The 19,821-nt window shown below is 39.4% G+C and overlaps 1 protein-coding gene across 1 annotated transcript in view; it reads right to left on the bottom strand.

Moving 5' to 3' along the window:
• Positions 1 to 4,243: 4,243 nt before the first annotated feature.
• LOC139722752 (T-complex protein 1 subunit alpha-like) overlaps positions 4,244 to 19,821 on the bottom strand; it is a 107,226-nt gene continuing 91,648 nt past the window's right edge. The window contains exons 10-12 of the mRNA XM_071634036.1: positions 10,800 to 10,992; positions 6,717 to 6,880; positions 4,244 to 4,476 (exon numbers count right to left, since the gene is read on the bottom strand). Of these exons, the coding sequence (XP_071490137.1) occupies positions 4,284 to 4,476; positions 6,717 to 6,880; positions 10,800 to 10,992 (550 nt within the window). The 3' untranslated portion in view covers positions 4,244 to 4,283. The remainder of the gene's footprint in view (positions 4,477 to 6,716; positions 6,881 to 10,799; positions 10,993 to 19,821) is intronic.

The following is a 19,821-nucleotide window of genomic DNA, read 5'->3' as shown; positions in this document are numbered from 1 at the left end:
TCATGTGGTATTGACTTTGTAAAACTGGAAACAAAATCAACAAGGAAAAGTAGAAATTACGCGGTGCGTAATATATGTCCCCGCCGAAAGTAGCATTTTGTAGCAAAATGTACAATACAGGTCAACAATCAAGGTCAAAGGTCAAAGAAGTCAAAGGTCAAAATTCTGTGTACAAGTTTTGAAGCCCTCACCTAGTGCCATCACATAAAGCAAACGGAATCGAAATCGGGTTAGAAATGGCGAAGGAGTAGCATTTTGTAACCAAAGTACAATATAGGTCAAATATCAAGGTCAAAGGTCAAAGAAGTCAAAGGTCAAAATTCTGTGTACAAGTTTTGAAGCCCTCACCTAGTGCCATCACATAAAGCAAACGGAATCGAAATCGGGTTAGAAATGGCAAAGGAGTAGCATATTGTAGCCAATGTACAATATAGGTCAACAATCAAGGTCAAAGGTCAAAGAAGTCAAAGGTCAAAATTCTGTGTACAAGTTTTGAAGCCCTCACCTAGTGCCATCACATAAAGCAAACAGAATCGAAATCGGGTTAGAAATGGTGAAGGAGTAGCATTTTGTAGCAAAATGTAAAATATAGGTCAAAGGTCAAGGTCAAAGATCACAACTGAAATTCTGTGTAGGAGTTTCAAAGTTCCCCATGTAGTGCTATCATATAAAGCAAACAGAATCAAAATTGGCTCATAAATGACAGAGAAGTAGCAAATTGAAGATTTTGATCACACACGGACGCACACACGGACGCAAGGACACACAGACACACACTCGTACGGAGCCCGTTGCATAGTCCCCTGCTCGAACTCGTTCGGCGGGGACAACAAGAACTGGCAAACGGTGTGTATACAGGTTTTCTCCTCAATTTGATCATTTTTATTAATGTTCATGTATTCAAAACAATAGTAAGAAAAAGTGCAACAGTAAATGCATCTGATTTTGCACACATCACACAAAACAAATGAGCATTATGTGCATGTTCACGAGTACTTTGAAAATGACATTTCTGCAATATTTTAAATAGCTACTCACACAACACAGCACTACAACAGGTAATCTAACATGTTTACTTACTTAAATTTTTATCATATATGTTTTTGTTCTTGTTTTTCGAGGGGGGGGGGGTTGATACTATCCTCACTATTTGTAGTCAATTAACAACTTGGCATGCTTGGGATAATGATATAGCAGGCTGTTCAAGCATGACTGGGACTTCATCATGTGGAGTCATTTAAATATCCTTTCCATTTGCAGAGCCTGACAAGAATTGTTTTCTGGTACAATTTAGTTGTGAAAGGAGAGCACAACTTGCTCTCATGTTCTTAAAATCAAAAGTGACAGAGTACACGCACCAAAAAAATCTCCCCTCAGCACAAAATCTCCAGGTACATAAGACAGTGGTAATAAGTAGACAGTATCTGGAAGCCACTACAGTGAACTGTAAAACCAGTGCATGAAACTTTCGTGAATTGGAGCAGATAGCCTTTTTTTCTCAGCATGAAACTTTTGCAAATTGGAGCCGACATCCTTTATCACTGCATGAAACTTTCGCAAATCGCCCCTAGCATTCAATGCACTGTGTACATACATGAACATTTCTGTATGTATTTTGCTTCAGTGAATCTTGGCTCCTCACAAAATTCATGAAATTTCATGCAGGCGAAAATTTTCTAATTTCAGAGTTTATGATGACAACTTGTAGTTGCGTAACTTTTTTGAAAGAAATATGCCTGCTTTATCTCCCTTTTTAAAATTATCAACTAAACAATTTGTTTCACAAAGCAAAATGAACTTTAGGCACCATTTAACAGCTTCTCTTTCCCTGAGAGAGCAGGAAAGGAGACACCTTATGCCCTACTTTAGTAATTCCAACAGCCAATCTGTTCTTGCTTTACTACCAGTATGTCTTTCAGTAGAGGAATGCCAAGTTTTCTATCTTATTGACATGGATAGCTTCAAAGGCTGAATAACCATTTTCAGTCCTCTCCCTTAATGTGCATAGACAATACCGTAGTGATATGCGCTATATACACCAGGTAAGCACTGTATTATCATAACACACTGAACAAGAGAAGGAATGATCTGTGTGCAGTACTTAAATTCACCTTGGTGCTGGATATACTGGGGAAACTCGATATAACAGGGAGATCGCAACAGGCAGTCTTCCTCGTTAGAGCTGGTATCTTATTATATCAGCTAGCATTTAAAAAAAAAAAACCCTAAAAACATTACTTTATACATGGACTACAGATCACATTTCAATAAATACTGATAACGTTGCAATGTGTGTGAGAAAATTACTCACCTTCATGTTTAAAAAAAGAACGGTTTTTCACCACTGAAATACAATGTATGATTCTAAGAATGCATGTGTTTTTTTAAATGAATGTTTCCACTTATAAATGTATAGTAAACAGCTATTGTGGAGAAAATCATGCCACGATTGTCTGCACATGTGATTTGATGGTTCTGACAAGCATGTGTTATGTGGGGAAGATTTGAACATATTATGCATAATACTGTGTGACATTTCATGTTAATTATGTACATTATGCATGCATGTGTGGAGATTGGGAATGCCCTGGTAGAAAGCCAATCTCAACATCAGGGGGGTGTTTCATGAAACTTTTTGTCAGTGATTTACACCGACAACTGTTAAAAGCTACTGAAATCCTTACGTCTGATTGGCTAATAGCAAATTTGTCGGTGAAAACCTCCGACGAACTCGTTGATGAAACGCCCCCCTGGAGATTGCCTCACACCTGCTGTGTCATGATGATACATATACACATAGGGCTGTACGCGGGCTGTAACTCGGCACACTCTGTGTATGTATACATACAGCACGCATACACACACACACACACAGCCTAGCTGGTGTGCGATGTAGAATAGGAAATATGTACAAGACACGATTTGTGTTGCATTGAGCTGCAGAATCTTCACATATGATCACACAGGTTAAAAAGCTTTACCTCACTACAACATGTTTGAATATCAAACTATGTTTTCTTTGTTTTGAAGTAACCAAGAATTTATCACGTTTTAACAGCTATTTTATAACAGCTGATCTCGCTATAAGTGTAGCATTATACATAGACTAGTGTGAAAAGAAAGTTGGACTGCCAGAGTTTCTTCACAAATAACTGATATCTCATAGCATTGTTCGTTATATCGAGTTTCCCTCTATATCAACACTGTTTCCAAGATGAGTCATCCACTGTAAAATGTTAGACAATCATAAAAGAAATAAAGTTTGCTGCACAAGATGGATATTGAACAGCAAGGTGGTTAGGACCATCTCAAAACATGCAGGTCAAAAGTGATCACCAAGAGTAGCATTTTAGGATGTGATCAAAACAACAGCTTTGGTTCATGAAGCCAGGCTTGTCTAAATGGAATGCTGCCTTGTGTTAGATGCACACACAGCTTTACAGCAGCTTGGGTTCTAGTCAGTTTCATGTAACAAGAAGCTCTTGATAAAAAAAGGGGGAGGCTGAGACTTCTGTAACACCACGGTTTTAAAAAATGTCACATGTGGTTAACAAAACTGAAGTGAACATCAATTAAAGTAAAGACACAGCTATGGATGAGCTTATGTGAAATAAAAAACAACAACAACAAAAGAACCCATAGTGGACATTTGTGATAATTAAAGATAAGTTTGTTTTTGTCATTTAACTAATCATATCATAGTAGAAAGCACTTACTAGTCTTTCTTTTTATCATCTGTTCTTGCAGGCCCATTCCAGAAAAAGGGAAAAATCTAATGCAGAGGATCAAAAAATGGTTACATTGTGATTCCACATAATCAGCCGACAGAGCTTGTCAAAGTAATATACTCTCCTATATTTCTGTGGACAATGAAGCGGCATGCTTTGAGCATGTTACCCACATTCAGCAGAGAAGAGTGTCATACTAAGCTACTGCTTTGGGGTTTATTTTTGACAATTGATAACCAAGCTATCACTTCAACGAATATATATGAGATTTGGAGGATTCAGTATTATTATTCATTTAATTAACTCTGCATCACACATATACACAAATGTGTTGCATCAAATTATTTTAACAAGCAAATATTCATGTTGCTAACAGTGTTGCAAAACAAAATACTAGCCACAGAGAAAGCTTCCTTGAAGATTGTTAATCCCCTGAATGCATATCACACTAGTGAATCTACTTCTTCCAGTTACCTTCATGGGAAGGTTGCCCCCACCCACCCCATTCCCTTCACTATGACACATCAGCTTGAATAAGCAGACCTCCAAATCCTCCTAATGCATCCCAGGGTGGCCTGGTGGTCCAGACTCCTGCTCTGCAGCCAGCTTGATGAGGTCATCAATCCTGAGTATGGTGATTGCTGCCTCTGTGGCAAACTTGAGACATTTAATCTTGCATATGGCTGGTTCCAACACACCACAGGCCCTGTTGTCCTTCACAATGCCCTCGACGAGGTCCAAGCCAACCCTTGGAGGGGAGAGAAAGACGAAGAATAAAGAAACTAGAAATGTCGCTTTGGCGACTGGTATGCCTCCGCCATAATGCATGATTTTCCCAATAGGTCTAGATAGTACATGTGGACAATGTGTGATTACATTTTCACAAAATTGGCAAAATATTGAAATGACAAGTTTGTCACAAATGTGTTGAATGTTCACCTTCCTTGACCTAGGTTTAATTGGATGAATAGGAGAGCATGTATCTAGGGATTTAAGGACTTTAACTTGACTTTGACCCATTCATACGTTTAGGCACTGAGTAATTTTCAAGGTACAGGTGTGGAGAAAAAGTGTAATTTCTGAATTGAATAGTAAATTGTTACCATTTTCATCTGGCCCTTGACCCTAAAATTCATAAGATAATCACTTTCAGGTAGAACATGCATAATATGTATTAAGTTTCAAGATAACTTGAGCCACTTCCAAGATATGGAGGAAAAAGTTAGTTCAGCACTTTCACTTGATCTTTGACCTTTTGACCTTTGAGGCAAAAAAAGAAGAAAAAAAAAAACTTTCCAGAGAATTTCTATTAGGTTACACATGCATACACCAAGTGTAAAAAAAAATAACCCTGCTGGCATTGCATAAATATGAGGGAAATAGTAAAATTTTGAAGTGTTGCACTTGACCTTTGACCCCTGACCTTTGACCCCATGAACCCTACATTCTCTAGATAATCACTTCCAGTCAGTACATGTATATACTATGTTCCATGAAGATACCTTGAACAATTTTCCAAGGTACGGAGAAAAAATAGAAGTTTTAATATTTTTACTTGACCTTTTGACCTTTGACCTTTAGCCTCATGACCCAAACTTTCACCAGAGAATCTTGATTGGGTAATACATGTATACACTAAGTTTCAAGAAAATATCTTCAGGCATTCAATAGATATGGTGGAAATAGTGAAATTTTATGTATTTGACCCTGACCTTTTGACCTTTGACCTCATGACCCAAACTTTCACCAGAGAATCTGAATTGGGTAATACATGTATACACTAAGTTTCAAGAAAATATCTTCAGGCATTCAATAGATATGGTGGAAATAGTGAAATTTTATGTATTTGACCCTGACCTTTTGACCTTTGACCTCATGACCCAAACTTTCACCAGAGAATCTGAATTGGGTAATACATGTATACACTAAGTTTCAAGAAAATATCTTCAGGCATTCAATAGATATGGTGGAAATAGTGAAATTTTATGTATTTGACCCTGACCTTTTGACCTTTGAACTTTGACCCCATGACCCAAACTTTCACCAGAGAATCTTAATTGGGTAATACATGTATACAATAAGTTTCAAGAAAATATCTTCAGGCATTCAATAGATATGGTGGAAATAGTGAAATTTTATGTATTTGACCTTGACCTTTTGACCTTTGACCTTGAGCATGTGCACCCAAAAGTTGATAGGCACAACTTCACCCCTTAATACACATACATGCCAAGTTTCATTAGGATACCTCAACAGGTTTTGATAGTTACCTTGTCCACAAAATTCACGGACGGACGGACGGAAGGACGGACGGACAGACAACCCGAAGACATAATGCCTCCGGCACCACTTCGTGGCGGAGGCATAAAAACTTTAGTATCTACACTTATTTCAGGTCTCCAGTAAAGATCCTACAACTGACTGCATCAGAAATTTACAGCCCCTGGCCCAAAACTAAAATGGCATTCAAGTCACCAATTTCTCAGGCTAACTGCGAACTGCTGTGTCTTGCAATATGCAGATCATGACAACATTTACAATTTGTGAAAGAGATAGATGCAATCATTACACACCAGCTTTGGTTTTTTCTAACATAGTGTGATACAGAATCAGGTAACTGGCATAGCACTAAGATGCCCAGAAGCTGCCTTTTGTTGTTCTTTGCAACTTATGCAAAACTTATGTCACTAATGGAAAATGGGGATGGGAAAAGGAAAATGGAAAATGTATTATTTTTTAAGAGCTTAAATGATAACCATTGTACATCAGCCACAGTCACTCTGGCAGAAGATTGCAAAGTCTTTGCGATCTTTGGTCGTCCATCCACACTAGCAACCAAACTTCTCAATCTTTAAGTTCATGAAGTTTGGGTCACTGGAGCATGTGTGCCAAAAAGAACAGTTTTTATTTTTGCACTGGTTTCTGGTTGCGCAAAATGTGTGAAAATTTCCACTTTTACAGTACTTTGGGTCGGAATACAAGTCTTACCATTTGAGATGGGAGTGTTCAGCTTGCAATTGAGAGGTGTTGTGGTAAGCCCTCAACTTTGCTACGAGATCTACAGAATCCTTGGCAGCATTTACAGCCAGAGTTTTGGGGATGACCAGGAGAGAGTTGGCAAACTCAGCAATGGCCAGCTGCTCCCTGGAACTCTACATGAAAGAAAGGAAAATAACACCAAGATATTGCATAAGAGTCATATCATTACAATGAGGACAGCGATAACGACGACAACGACAACAACAACAACAACAACAATAATAATAGTGGCTACTTGTATAGCGCACAGGTCCACCTTTCGGTGCTCATGGCACTTCAAAAAAATGAAAAGATACATATATATGCATACATGTATATACATATCTTGTTCATACCAGGTGTATATCTTGTTCATACCAGGTAACCAATTATTTCTTTCAGTTGTGGTAGCATTTGTAAAGCTGTCATGTATAAAAAAAAACAAAGCATAGAGAGAAGAGAAAAGAAAAACAAAATGTTTCATGCTCAGCATACATATTAGATTGAAGACCAATCATTTCCTGCATGTCCTGTGTCACTTTCCTCTGTTTTGTTTTGCATATTTTTTCAATAACTATCAACAATTGTTATACAGTAGGGTCTAAACAAGAGACCCAGGGGGTCTCCCCCTCGCCTGGGTATTGCAAGTTCACTTTTCATGCATTCTTGCAAACTTCTACCTGAGAACATTGCAAACTTGGGGGTAGTGAGGTAGCTTCTATGGGGGCATGGTGTCCATTTGCGTATTCCATCACACTGGTAAACTGCCATAATGCATGGTTCTCCCAATAGGTCTATAGTACGTCTTGACAATGCCTGACGACAGTTTCATATTATTGGGAAAATATCAAAGTGACATGTTTGTCACAAATTACATGTTGATTGTTCACTTCCCTTGAACCAGGTTTGATTGGATGAATGGCTATATTGTTTGAGAGCAGGTATTTGGGGATTTGAGGATTTTTACTTAACTTTTGACCTTTTTATAAGTTTATGAATTGAGTAATTTCCAAGGTATGGAGAAACTAGAAATGTCGCTATGGCGACTGGTATGCCTCCACCATAATGCATGGTTCTCCGAATAGGTCTATAGCACAATGTCTTGACAATGTATGATAAAAGTTTCACAAAACTGGCAAAATATCAAAATGTGAGGTTTGTCACAAATGCATCGAGTGTTCACTTTCCTTGAACTAGGTTTATTTTGATGAATGGCTATACTGTCTAAGAGTGCAGGTATTTGGGGATTTGAGATTTGTACCCAACTTTTGACCCTTTTATAAATTTAAAGAATAAGTAAAATTTAGCACTTTCACTTGACCTTTGACCTTTTGGCAAGAAACTTCCAAGAGAATCTGTATTGGGTAATACATGCATACGTTAAGTTTCAAGAAAAAAATCCTGCAGGCATTGCATAGATAAGAGAGAAATGATGACATTTTGAAGGGTTGACCTTGACCTTTGACCCCTGACCTTTGACCCATGACCCCTAAATCCCTTACATGACCACTGCTAGTCAGTACATGCATATATTCTAAGTTCCACGAAGATACCTTGAAATATTTGAGATATGGAGAAAAAAGTGAAATTTTAACATTTTCACTTGAACTTTGACCCTTGACCTTTGACCTCATGACCCAAAGCTCTCTCTGGGGAATCTTCATTTGGTAGTTCATGTACAATGTGTGTATACACCAAGTTTCAATAAAATACCTCCAGGCATTGCATAGATATAAAGGAAATAGTGAAAATTTGAGCATTTGACCTTGACCTTTTGCCCTTTGACCTTGAACATGTGTGCCCAAAAGTTGATAGGCACAACTTTGCCCACTCATACATATACATGCCAAGTTTCATTACGATACCTTTAACAGTTTTTTTAGATACGCTGTCCAAAAAATTGATACGGATGGAAGGATGGACGGACGGACGGACAACCCGAATACATAGTGCCTCCAGCGACACTTCGTGACGGAGGCATAAAAAGTGTAATTTCAGTACTAAACAGTAACATTTTAGCATTAACGTGGCGTTTGACCCTATGTCCCTAAAATTCCCAAGAGAATCACTGTCAAGTAGCACTATGCATAACTATGTACTAAGCTTTATGATACCTTGAGCCACTTTTGAGATATGGAGGAAAAACTGAAATTAAGCATTTTCACTTGACCTTTGACCTTTTGGTAAAAACCTTTTCCAGTACATCTGTCTTGGGTAATATCTGCATACACTAAGTTTCAAGAAAAATCACTGCGTGGATATTAGGGAAATAGTGAAATTTTGAGGAGTTGACCCTGACCTTTGACCTCATGACCCCAAAATTCCCAAGATAATCACTGCCAGTCAGTACAAGCATATGTGCTAAGTTCCATGAAGATATCTTGAACCATTTCCGAGATATGGAGAAAAAAGTGGAATCTTAACATATTCACTTGACTTTTGACCTCATGACTCGAAACTCTCTGGAGAATCTTCATTTGGTAGTACATGTAATACACTAAGTTTACATACCTTCAGGCATTGCATGGATATGAGGGAAATAGTGAAATTTTGAACATTTGACCTCAACCTTATGACCTTTGACCTTGAGCATGTGCACCCAAAAGTTGATAGGCACAACTTCGCCCTCTCATACATACAGATGCCAAGTTGCAATAGGATACTGCAATTTTTTTATTATTTTTTTTTGTTATGCTGTACACAAAACTGATTACGGACGAAAGGACGGACAACCGGAAAACACAATGCCTCTGGTGACACTTCGTTGCGGAGGCATAAAAATAGGTTGAAATATATATAAAATCCAACGATCAGACTTGTGTTCTTTTTCTGCTTGAAAGGAAGCATTGTTCGCAAAGTTCTGTTGGGAGTTACTCACTGCATGCAGCAGCTCGCATGTTAGCATCCTCAGCAGCAAACTTTTTAATTCAGCACTTTAGTGCATGTCACAGAGGTACAGGTGAGGTATGGATCTACATGTATAGAGTTACATACAATTCTATGTGGTAAAATGTAACTCTATGAATGGATCCCATGCTTGAATGACGATTGCACTGTGTATAGATCTTTCGTCATCCCCCCCCCCCCCCAAATTCATAATTTGAATGCACTTTCATGTATTCATATTCTCTTCCTACTTTAAATTCAGAATATTTCTTCAATCACACTAAAGCACACAAATAGATCTTTGGTACATGTAGTCTATGGTTGTACCTTACAAAAACCCAAGAATCTTCAAAGATGTTTTCATAAATCATAGCAAAACTATTGTATGCAAATTTCAGATTTCACCTTCATGAAGAGACTGCACGCTTACTTATCACGATTCTTAGCTTCATTGAGTATGATACATACATGTTGCATCTAAATTTTAACTGTCCTTAATCCTGCATCCTTTCATGTCATGCTCTGAAGCTTATTGTCCATCTTTGTAAGACCATAAATGTATACATGCACACTCAAATACATTTGACCAAGATGCTTTAACTTACCTAAAAATATATGTATATGTATCAACATGCAGATAGATGAACAGAAAATGTATGCTTCTTAGTACTATTGTCATATAGCCTTATAAAAAAACAAAAAAACAAAAACATATGTAATCTAATCATTATCAATATCCACATGTATCATTCAATCATCAGATTCACAATAGTATGGTACTTTCCTTGTGTTGAATGTATTACAAGCACTATCACTACACTGCCAATAATCATGATAATGGACCCCATCATTACTCTCACATGCTCACATCAAAACTGAAGTGATTTGTTCCATGTCAAATATACTGTCTTTATCAACCTGTTGGAAGGTAATGTGGTTTACAGATCAGTTATCAAATGTAAGTTCATTTCTGGCAAACATATGCAACAGTGCCATTCACTTTCTACAAACTACATTACAAAGACAAATGAAAGTCCACATATAAATAACATACAACCTACTTTGAAACTAGAAAGCAAAATTATACTACTCACAAATACAGTGTATTCCTATCCAACAATCATTCGTTCAACTCTTTGATGTGTTTTGACTCTATGTCATACTCACCAGTGAAGTAGCTAGGTTCTCAAGATAAATAGACAAGGCTGCCTCCACTGCCCCGCCTCCTGTCACTACCGACTTGCTCTCTATGACACGCTTGACAACACAAAGAGCATCATGGACAGATCGCTCCATCTCATCACACTGATTGTCATTGGCACCTCGTAGGATTATGGAAGCTGCATTGCGTACCTTGGGGCTATATTGTGGTACATAAATGAGGTGTGTTTGGTTGTCACATTAGTTTGTTTTCAAAGTTACTAAAACACAACAAAAATATGAACGAAGTCTGTGATATAATTATGAAAATTTTTTACACATGTTTATTAGACAGAATGATGCTTAAAAATGAACATATCACGAGGGCAAGTTTTTCTGCTTTCATCACCTACACGTACCTGTATGCCATGAACTCACTGCAGTGGTTGCTGATTGTACTAACAAGTTGCTTATTTGCACATTTGTCATGACACATAACGTTGATTATATGAAGTGTGTTCATGTCATGGTAGGGCCATGTTAAACATTGTATCACATTCTCCATGCATACACACTGTGTACGCAACACTGCAGATGACTGAGGTACACTGTAACTACCACTATACCTAGACCGTTCATTTACAACGTATATATCACTTGCAACTCCTTGATTTTAATTTCTTTAACCCAGATGAAAGAAGTAAGGTGACCTTAGATTAATTTTTGTAACACAAATGAGTCTGAGGCTTTTTGGAGCTTCCAAGCCATCCTTTATCCACTGTTAGTGTACCACTGCATGAAAGAAATGCTCAGGTTCATCTCCATAAATGCTAACCTTTCACCAGAAAATCACAAGAACAAGCCTCTTGCTAGGAAACATTGCCATGACCATATGTGATCGTGCATTACAAAACCCCCCAAAAGTCGCACCCATTGATTTTAAGCGAGGACTTAAAAAACTGTGAAACAGGTCAACCAAGTCAATTTCTAGTTTTCCATATTTTCTGTAAGGGCTATTCTTCTTCATTATTCTTAAGTTTGGGATCATAAAATAAATTGGAAAGTGGGTTTTCACAAGTTTTTTTCAGCAACCCCTTTTTGGTAGAGTAGTGTGATCAGGTTTGTCTCAGAGAAAATTCTTTGAAAATCTGTTGCACATTCTCCACTTTCAACTCCAATAACTTTTGAAAGGACAATGCTTCTGCTTTGAAAGTTGGCATCAAATATGGACAGAACATGTTAAAGAGGATTGTTTAATTGTGACCCTACATCACAAAATCAACAAAAAGTCGCCAGACATGGATTTTTAGTTAAGAGCAGCTTCTAAAAGAGCAGACTTTAAAAGGATGGTACAGTATTGGTGGAGGCAAGGATTAGGCTTTTAACTTTTTTAGAGATACCAAGAAACCACTTATGAAATAGTACAGAGCATACCATTCTAGGACGAATTCAAAGTTTATTTGATGAAAATCGGTTTTGGAATGGCTGAGACATCAAAAAAAACAAAGTAAAACTAGAATTATCACTGAAGGTGATTAAGACCCCCGCCCCTAGTGTTGCTTTGTATGTGATGTCATGAGGGCAATAACGTTAATACCAAATTTGTGCACTTGTCGAATTAGAAACAGAATAATTTTAGTTTACTTTACAATTACAGAGTTGACACTGAGTATAAAACTTACAGCAAATGGAAACATGCTTTCCCCCAGCATCACTACACTTAAAGACTACCATACACACCAAATTTGACCTTCATAGCTTGAATGGTTTATTTCGATACAAAAACGAGTGGTTACATGGCAACACATTTTCCTTAAACTAAGACATTAGTGTCTTGCAAAACTATACTTCTAGATCATGATACATACTAAATTTGACTTTAATTGCTTGAATGATGGAAAAGTTATTCGATCTGCATGGTTTTGGTAAAATTGTGGTTACCATGGCAATGGTTTGTGTGACAAACACAAAAATTATGTGTTCCACATCTACCGGTATACCTCAGGGCCATAATGCCTACCAAATTTGGTTTCAATTGCTTGAAAACTGTGGAAGAAGTTCACGCCACAGGATTTTAAAAAAAAATGCGGTTACCATGGCAATGCATTGTCCAATACCAATAAAAAAGACAATTTTGCAAAACTACACTTAAAGAGCATCATACACACCAAATTTCACCTTCATAGATTAAATGGTTCAATTTGATACAAAATGAGTGGTTACCATGGCAACACATTTTTCTTATAATATTAAGACATTGGTGTCTTGCATAACTACACCTTCCGATCATCATACATACTAAATTTGACCTTAATTGCTTGAATGATGTGGAAGTTATTCAATCCACAAGGTTTTGGTAAAATTATGGTTACCGTGGCAACACGTTGTCCGACAAATAAAAAAATTATTTGTTCCACATCTATGCCTCAAGGCCATAATGCCTACCAAATTTGATTTCAATAGCTTCAAAACTGTGGAAGTTGTTCATTCCACAAGATTTTGAAGAAAATATGCGGTTACAATGGCAACGCTTTGTCAAGTACAAACACAAAGAGTGTCTTGCATAACTACACCTATAGATCATCATAGATACCAATTTTGAAATTGATTGCTTAAATACTATGGAAGTTATTCAATCCACAAGGTTTTGGTAAAATTATGGTTACCATGGCAACGTATTGCCCAACAAACACAAAAAACATGTCTTGCACATCTATACCTCAATATCATCATTTACCCTAAGTTTCATTTAAATTGCTTCAAAAGTGTAGGAGGAGTTCGTGACGCAAGATTTTGCAACAGACCAACCGACAGCCCGACCAACATCACGGGGATTCCTATACCGGGTGTCCCGAAAAAAGTGAAACAGTGGATTTTCACTACTTTGCATTCTAAAAGTGATATGTTTTTTTGACATCATTAGAAAGAGCATCTTCCACAGAAGACAATGATTCCAAAATCATTAAATTTGGTTCAGTACTTTTTATTCTACGCCAATTTCTGGAAATGCAGTCATTTTCAAATTTCGCCTGATTTTTGCGACTTATGAGATAATAATTTGAGTGCGACACACGATCCATACGCTGAACATTGTGTAAGCTCGATGATCCATGTCAACAAAAGATACAGCTTTCACATTGGGCACGGGCCAGGAAGAAACAGTGTGTGTGTGTGTGTGTCTGTGTGTGTGCGCGCGCCCAATATGAAAGCGTTATCCTTTATTGACATGGATCAACGAGCTTACACAATTCACCGTATGGAACGCGTGTCGCACCCAAATTTTTATCTCATAAGTCGCAAAAAATTGGAAATGACTGCATACACAGAAATTGGCGTAGAATAAAAAGTACTCAACCAAATTTAATGATTTTGGTATCATTGTCTTTTGCAGAAGATGTTCTTTCTAATGATGTCAAAAATTATTTCACTTTTAGCACGCAAGGTACTGACAATCCACCGTTCCACTTTTTTTTGGACACCCGATATACCCCTGTAGAGCCCACTAATGTCAAAATCGCCCACTAACGTCAAAACCACCTACTAATGTCATAACACGTCAACGACAAATGTCTAAATTTCCATTTTTACTGCAAATGTCATAACACGTCGACGACAAATGTCAAAATCTAATTAACCACTAATGTCGTAACACGTCGACAACAAATGTCAAAATTTCCAACTTTACTCCAAGTGTAATGACGCGTCACAAGGGCGGATCCAGGAATTCCATATTAAAAGGCGAGACGCCTTTACAAAATCAAAGGCTGGCGCGACCCTCGCCCCCCCCCCCCCCCCCCCCCCCCCGTTTTATTATTTTTATTTTTGCTTTGTTGACAAAATAAAAAGAGGGGGCACTAAAGGGGGATGCGCCCCCTCTAAATCCATGATTGTGTCAACCACAAATATCAATATTGGATTAATCACAAATGTCATAGCACGTCGACCACAAAATGTCATAACGCGTCACAGGGGCGGATCCAGGAATTCCGTAAAGGGGGGGGGGCGCCTTTACAAAATCAAAGGTTGGCGCGACCCACCTTTTCTTATTTTTGTTTCTGCTGGTTTAACCTAATATAGTGAGGGTGCACCAGAAGGGGAAGCGCCCCTTCTCGATCAATCATTGCGTCAACCACAAATGGAAAAACTCATTGCTTGCATTACAGGGGCGGATCCAGGAATTTTGTAAAGGGGAGGCATCTTTACAAAGTCAAAGGCTGGCGCGACCTCCCTCCCCCCCCCCCCATTTTCTTCTTTTTATTTCTGTTGTGTTGGCGAAATAAAGAGAAGGGCAGTAAAGGGGGATGCGCCCCCTCTGAATCCGCGATTGCGTCAACCACAAGTCAAAATCGGGGATTAACCACAAATGTCATAACGCATGACAGGGGTGGATCCAGGAATTCTGGAAAAGGGGGGGCGCCTTACAAAATCAAAGGCTGGCGCGACACTCCCCCCACCAATTTCTTATTTTTGTTTCTGTTGTTTTAACCTAATAATCATAGTGGCATAGGGTGCACCAGACGGGGATGCGCCCCCTCTCGATCCATCTTTGCGTCAACCACAAGTATAAAAACTCATTGCTTGTATTACGGGGGCGGATCCGGGAATTCCGTGAAGGGAAGGCGGCCTTACAAAATTGAAGGCTACCGCACCCCCCACCCCCATTTTTTTCTTTTTATCTACGTTGTTTTAACCAAAAAAGAAAAGAAAGAAAAGAAAAGAAATGGGGCACCAGAGGGGGATGCGCCCCTCTCAATCCATCATTGCGTCAACCACAAATGACCAAACTCATTGCTTGCATTACAGGGGCGGATCCAGGAATTTCGTAAAGGGGAGGTGTCTTTACAAAGTCAAAGGCTTGCACGACCCTCCCTTCTCCCCTATTTTCTTCTTTTTTTTTCTGTTGTGTTGACGAAAGAAAGAGAGGGGGTACTAATGGGGGATGCACCCCTCTCAATCCGCGATTGCGTCAATCGCACATGTCAAAATTGGGGATTAACCACAAATGTCATAATGCGTCGACCACAGATGTCAACATTTTCAAACTAAATGCAAATATCATGACGCGTAACAGGGATGGATCCAGGAATTCCATAAAGGGGAGGGGCACCTTTAAAGAATCAAAGGCTGGCGTGACCCCCCCCCCCCTCTATTTCCTATTTTTATTTCTGTTGTTTTAACATAACATAGTAAGGGGGAACCAGAGGGGGAAGCACCCCCTCTCGATCCATGATTGTGTCAACCACAAATATCAAAACTCATTGCTTGCATTACGGTGGCAGATCCAGTAATTCCGGAAAGGGGAGGCGACTTTACAAAATTAAAGGCTACCGCAACCCCCCCCCCCCATATTTTTCTTTCTATCTATGCTGTTTTAACCATAACAAAGAAAAGAAAAGAAAGGGGGCACCAGAGGGGGATGCGCCCCCTCTCGATCCATCATTGCATCAACCACAAATGACCAAACTCATTGCTTGCATTACAGGGGCGGATCCAGGAATTTCGTAAAGGGGAGGCATCTTTACAAAGTCAAAGGCTGGCGCGACCCTACTCCCTTCCCCATTTTCTTCTTTTTATTTCTGTTGTCTTGATGAAATAAAGAGAGGGTCACTTAAGGGGAATACTCCCCCTCTCAATCCGCGATTGCGTCAACCGAAAATGTCAAAATCGGAGATTAACCAAAAATGTCATAACACGTCGACCACATATATCAAAATTTTCAAATTAACTGCAAATGTCATAACACGTCACAGGGATGGATCCAGGAATTCCGTAAAGGGGATTATTTTTTTTTTTTTTACGTTTAAACAAAAGAAATAAAAAGAAATAAATAAGGGGGGGGGGGGATTGTGCAAGCCTTTCATTTTGAAAAGATGTCTCCCCTTTGCGCTTTACGGAATTCTTGGACCTGCCCCGTAATGCAAGCAATGAGTTTTGACATTAAGTTGTGATTGACGCGATCGCGGATTGAGAGGGGGCGCATCCCCCTCTGTTACCCCCTCTCTATTTTTTGTTGTTGTTGTTAAAACGACAGAAATGAAATGAAAAAAAAAATAGGGGTGCGGCATAATGCGTTACAGGGGTGGATCCAGGAGTTTCATAAAGGGGAGGCGTTTTTACCAAACTAGAACTGCTGCACCCCACCCCCATTTAAAAAAAAAAAAATTTCTATCGTTTTAACTAAAGAAAAAGAAAGAGAGGGAGCACCAGAGGGGGATGCGCCCCCTTCTCGATCCACGATTGCGTCAACCACAAAATGCAAAAACTCACTGCTTGCATCATAGAGGTGGATACAGGAATTCCGTAAAGGGGAGGCGCCCTTGCAGAATCAAAGCTGCCGCAACCCTATCCCTTTTTTCTTTTTATTTCTGTTATTCTAATAAAAAAATATAGATAGGGGGCACTAGAGGGGGTGCGCCCCCCCCCCAAAAAAAAAAAAAAATTAATGTCAAAACCCATCGTTTGCATTACAGGGTCGGTTCCAGGAATTCCGTCAAAGGGAGGTGCCTTTACACAATTAAAGGCTTCCACACCTCCCCCCCCCCCCCATTTTTATCTATTTTTGTTGTTTTAACAAAAAAAAAGGGGGGGAACCAGAGATTTATCAGTCCCCTCCCAATCCATGATTGCGTCAATCACAAATGTCAAAACTCATTGCTTGCATTAAGGGCGGACCCAGGAATGCAGTAAACGGGAGGTGCCATTACAAAATAATTTATAAGGGCTGCTGCACCCCCATATTTTATTTCTATTGTTTAAAAAAAAGAGAGGTGGCACCAGAGGGAGATGCGCCTCCTTCTCGATACGCGACTGCGTTATCCATAGTATCAGAACTAATTGCTTACCTTACAGGGGCGGATCCAGGAATTCCGTACAGGGGAAGCGCCTTTACAAAATTAAAATCTGCCGCACCCCTCTATTTTTTTTTTGATTTCTACTGTTTAAAAAGAATCAAAGGAGGCACATAGAGGTATGCACCCCCTCTCGATCCGCGATTGGGTTAAACACAAATGTCAAAACTCATTGCTTGCATTACAGGGGCGGGTCCAAATTTCGTAAAGGAGAGACGCGTTTATAAAATCAAAGGCTTGCGCAAAACGCCTCGCCCTTTTCTTTTTTATTTAATTTCTTTTGTGTTAACAAAAATAGAGACGGGGAGGGGGGTCCGCGCCCCCCTCTAGATCCGCTACTGCGTCAACCACAAGTTAATTGCAAAACCCATTGTTTGCATTACAGGGAGCGGAACCAGGAATTCCGTAAAGTGGAGGCTCCTTTACAAAATTAAAGACGGCCCCTTTAACTGTCATTTAGACAAAAGAAATAAAAAGACATTAATAAGGGGGCGGCAGGGGGAGGCAGTGGGAGGGGGATTGCGGCAACCTTTCATTTTGAGAAGACGTCTCCCCTTTAGGCTTTACGGAATTTCTGAACCCGCCCCTGTAATGCAAGCAATGAGTTTTGACATTTGTGGTTGACGCAATCGCCGATCGAGAGAGGGCGCATCCCCCTCTGGTACCCCTTTCTATTTTTTGTTGTTGTTAAAACAACAGAAATGAAAAAAATAGGGGATGCAGCAGGTTTCAATTTTGTAAAGGCGCCTCCCCTTTACGGAATTCCTGGATCCGCCCCTGTAATGCAAGCAATGAGTTTTGACATTTCGTGGTTGACGCAATCACGGTTCGAGATGGGCGCATCCCCCTCTGATGCCCCCTCTCTTTTTTTTTTTCTTCAAAACAACATAAATGATAAAAAGATGGGGGGATGCGTAAGGCTTTACTCATGCAAAGGTGCCCCCTCCCCTTTACGGAATTCCTGGACCCGCCCCTGTAATGCAAAGGAATGAGTTTGGTCATTTGTGGTTGACACAATCATGGATCGAGAGGGGGCGCATCCCCAATGGTGCCCCCTCTATATATTTTGTTAAAACAAGAGAAAATGAAAAGAAGAAAATGGGGTGGTGTCGCGCGAGCCTTTGATTTTTGTAAAGGCGCCTCCCCTTCACGAAATTCCTGGATACACCCCTGAATGCAAGCAATAAGTTTGGTCATTTGTGGTTGACGCAATCATGGATCGAGAGGGGGCACATCCCCAATGGTGCCCCCTCTCTTTATTTCGTCAACACAACAGAAACAAGGAAAAGTAGAAATTACGCGGTGCGTAATATATGTCCCCGCCGGAAGTAGCATTTTGTAGCAAAATGTGCAATATAGGTAAAAAATCAAGGTCAAAGGTCAAAGAAGGCAAAGGTCAAAATTCTGTGTAAAAGTTTTGAAGCCCTCACCTAGTGCCATCACATAAAGCAAACGGAATCGAAATCAGGTTAGAAATGGCGAAGGAGTAGCATTTTATAGCCAATATACAATACAGGTCAAAAATCAAGGTCAAAGGTCAAAGAAGGCAAAGGTCAAAATTCTGTGTAAAGTTTTGAAGCCCTCACCTAGTGCCATCACATAAAGCAAACGGAATCGAAATCGGGTTAGAAATGGCGAAGGAGTAGCATTTTATAGCCAATATACAATACAGGTCAAAAATCAAGGTCAAAGGTCAAAGAAGGCAAAGGTCAAATTCTGTGTAAAGTTTTGAAGCCCTCACCTAGTGCCATCACATAAAGCAAACGGAATCGAAATTGGGTTAGAAATGGCGAAGGAGTAGCATTTTGTAGCAAAATGTACAAGGTCAAAAATCAAGGTCAAAGGTCAAAGAAGGCAAAGGTCAAAATTCTGTGTAGAAGTTTTGAAGCCCTCACCTAGTGCCATCACATAAAGCAAACGGAATCGAAATCGGGTTAGAAATGGCGAAGGAGTAGCATTTTGTAGCAAAATGTACAATATAGGTCAAAAATCAAGGTCAAAGGTCAAAGAAGTCAAAGGTCAAAATTCTGTGTAGAAGTTTTGAAGCCCTCACCTAGTGCCATCATATAAAGCAAACGGAATCGAAATCAGGTTAGAAATGGCGAAGGAGTAGCATTTTGTAGCAAAATGTACAATATAGGTCAAAGGTCAAGGTCAAAGGTCACGACTGAAATTCTGTGTAGAAGTTTCAAAGCTCCCAT

This window comes from Diadema antillarum, unplaced genomic scaffold, assembly GCF_040938485.1.
Source record: "Diadema antillarum isolate AM-2024a unplaced genomic scaffold, OU_Dant_1.0 scf00000170, whole genome shotgun sequence".
Lineage (NCBI taxonomy): Eukaryota > Metazoa > Echinodermata > Echinoidea > Diadematoida > Diadematidae > Diadema > Diadema antillarum.
This window is presented reverse-complemented; position numbering and strand designations above follow the sequence as displayed.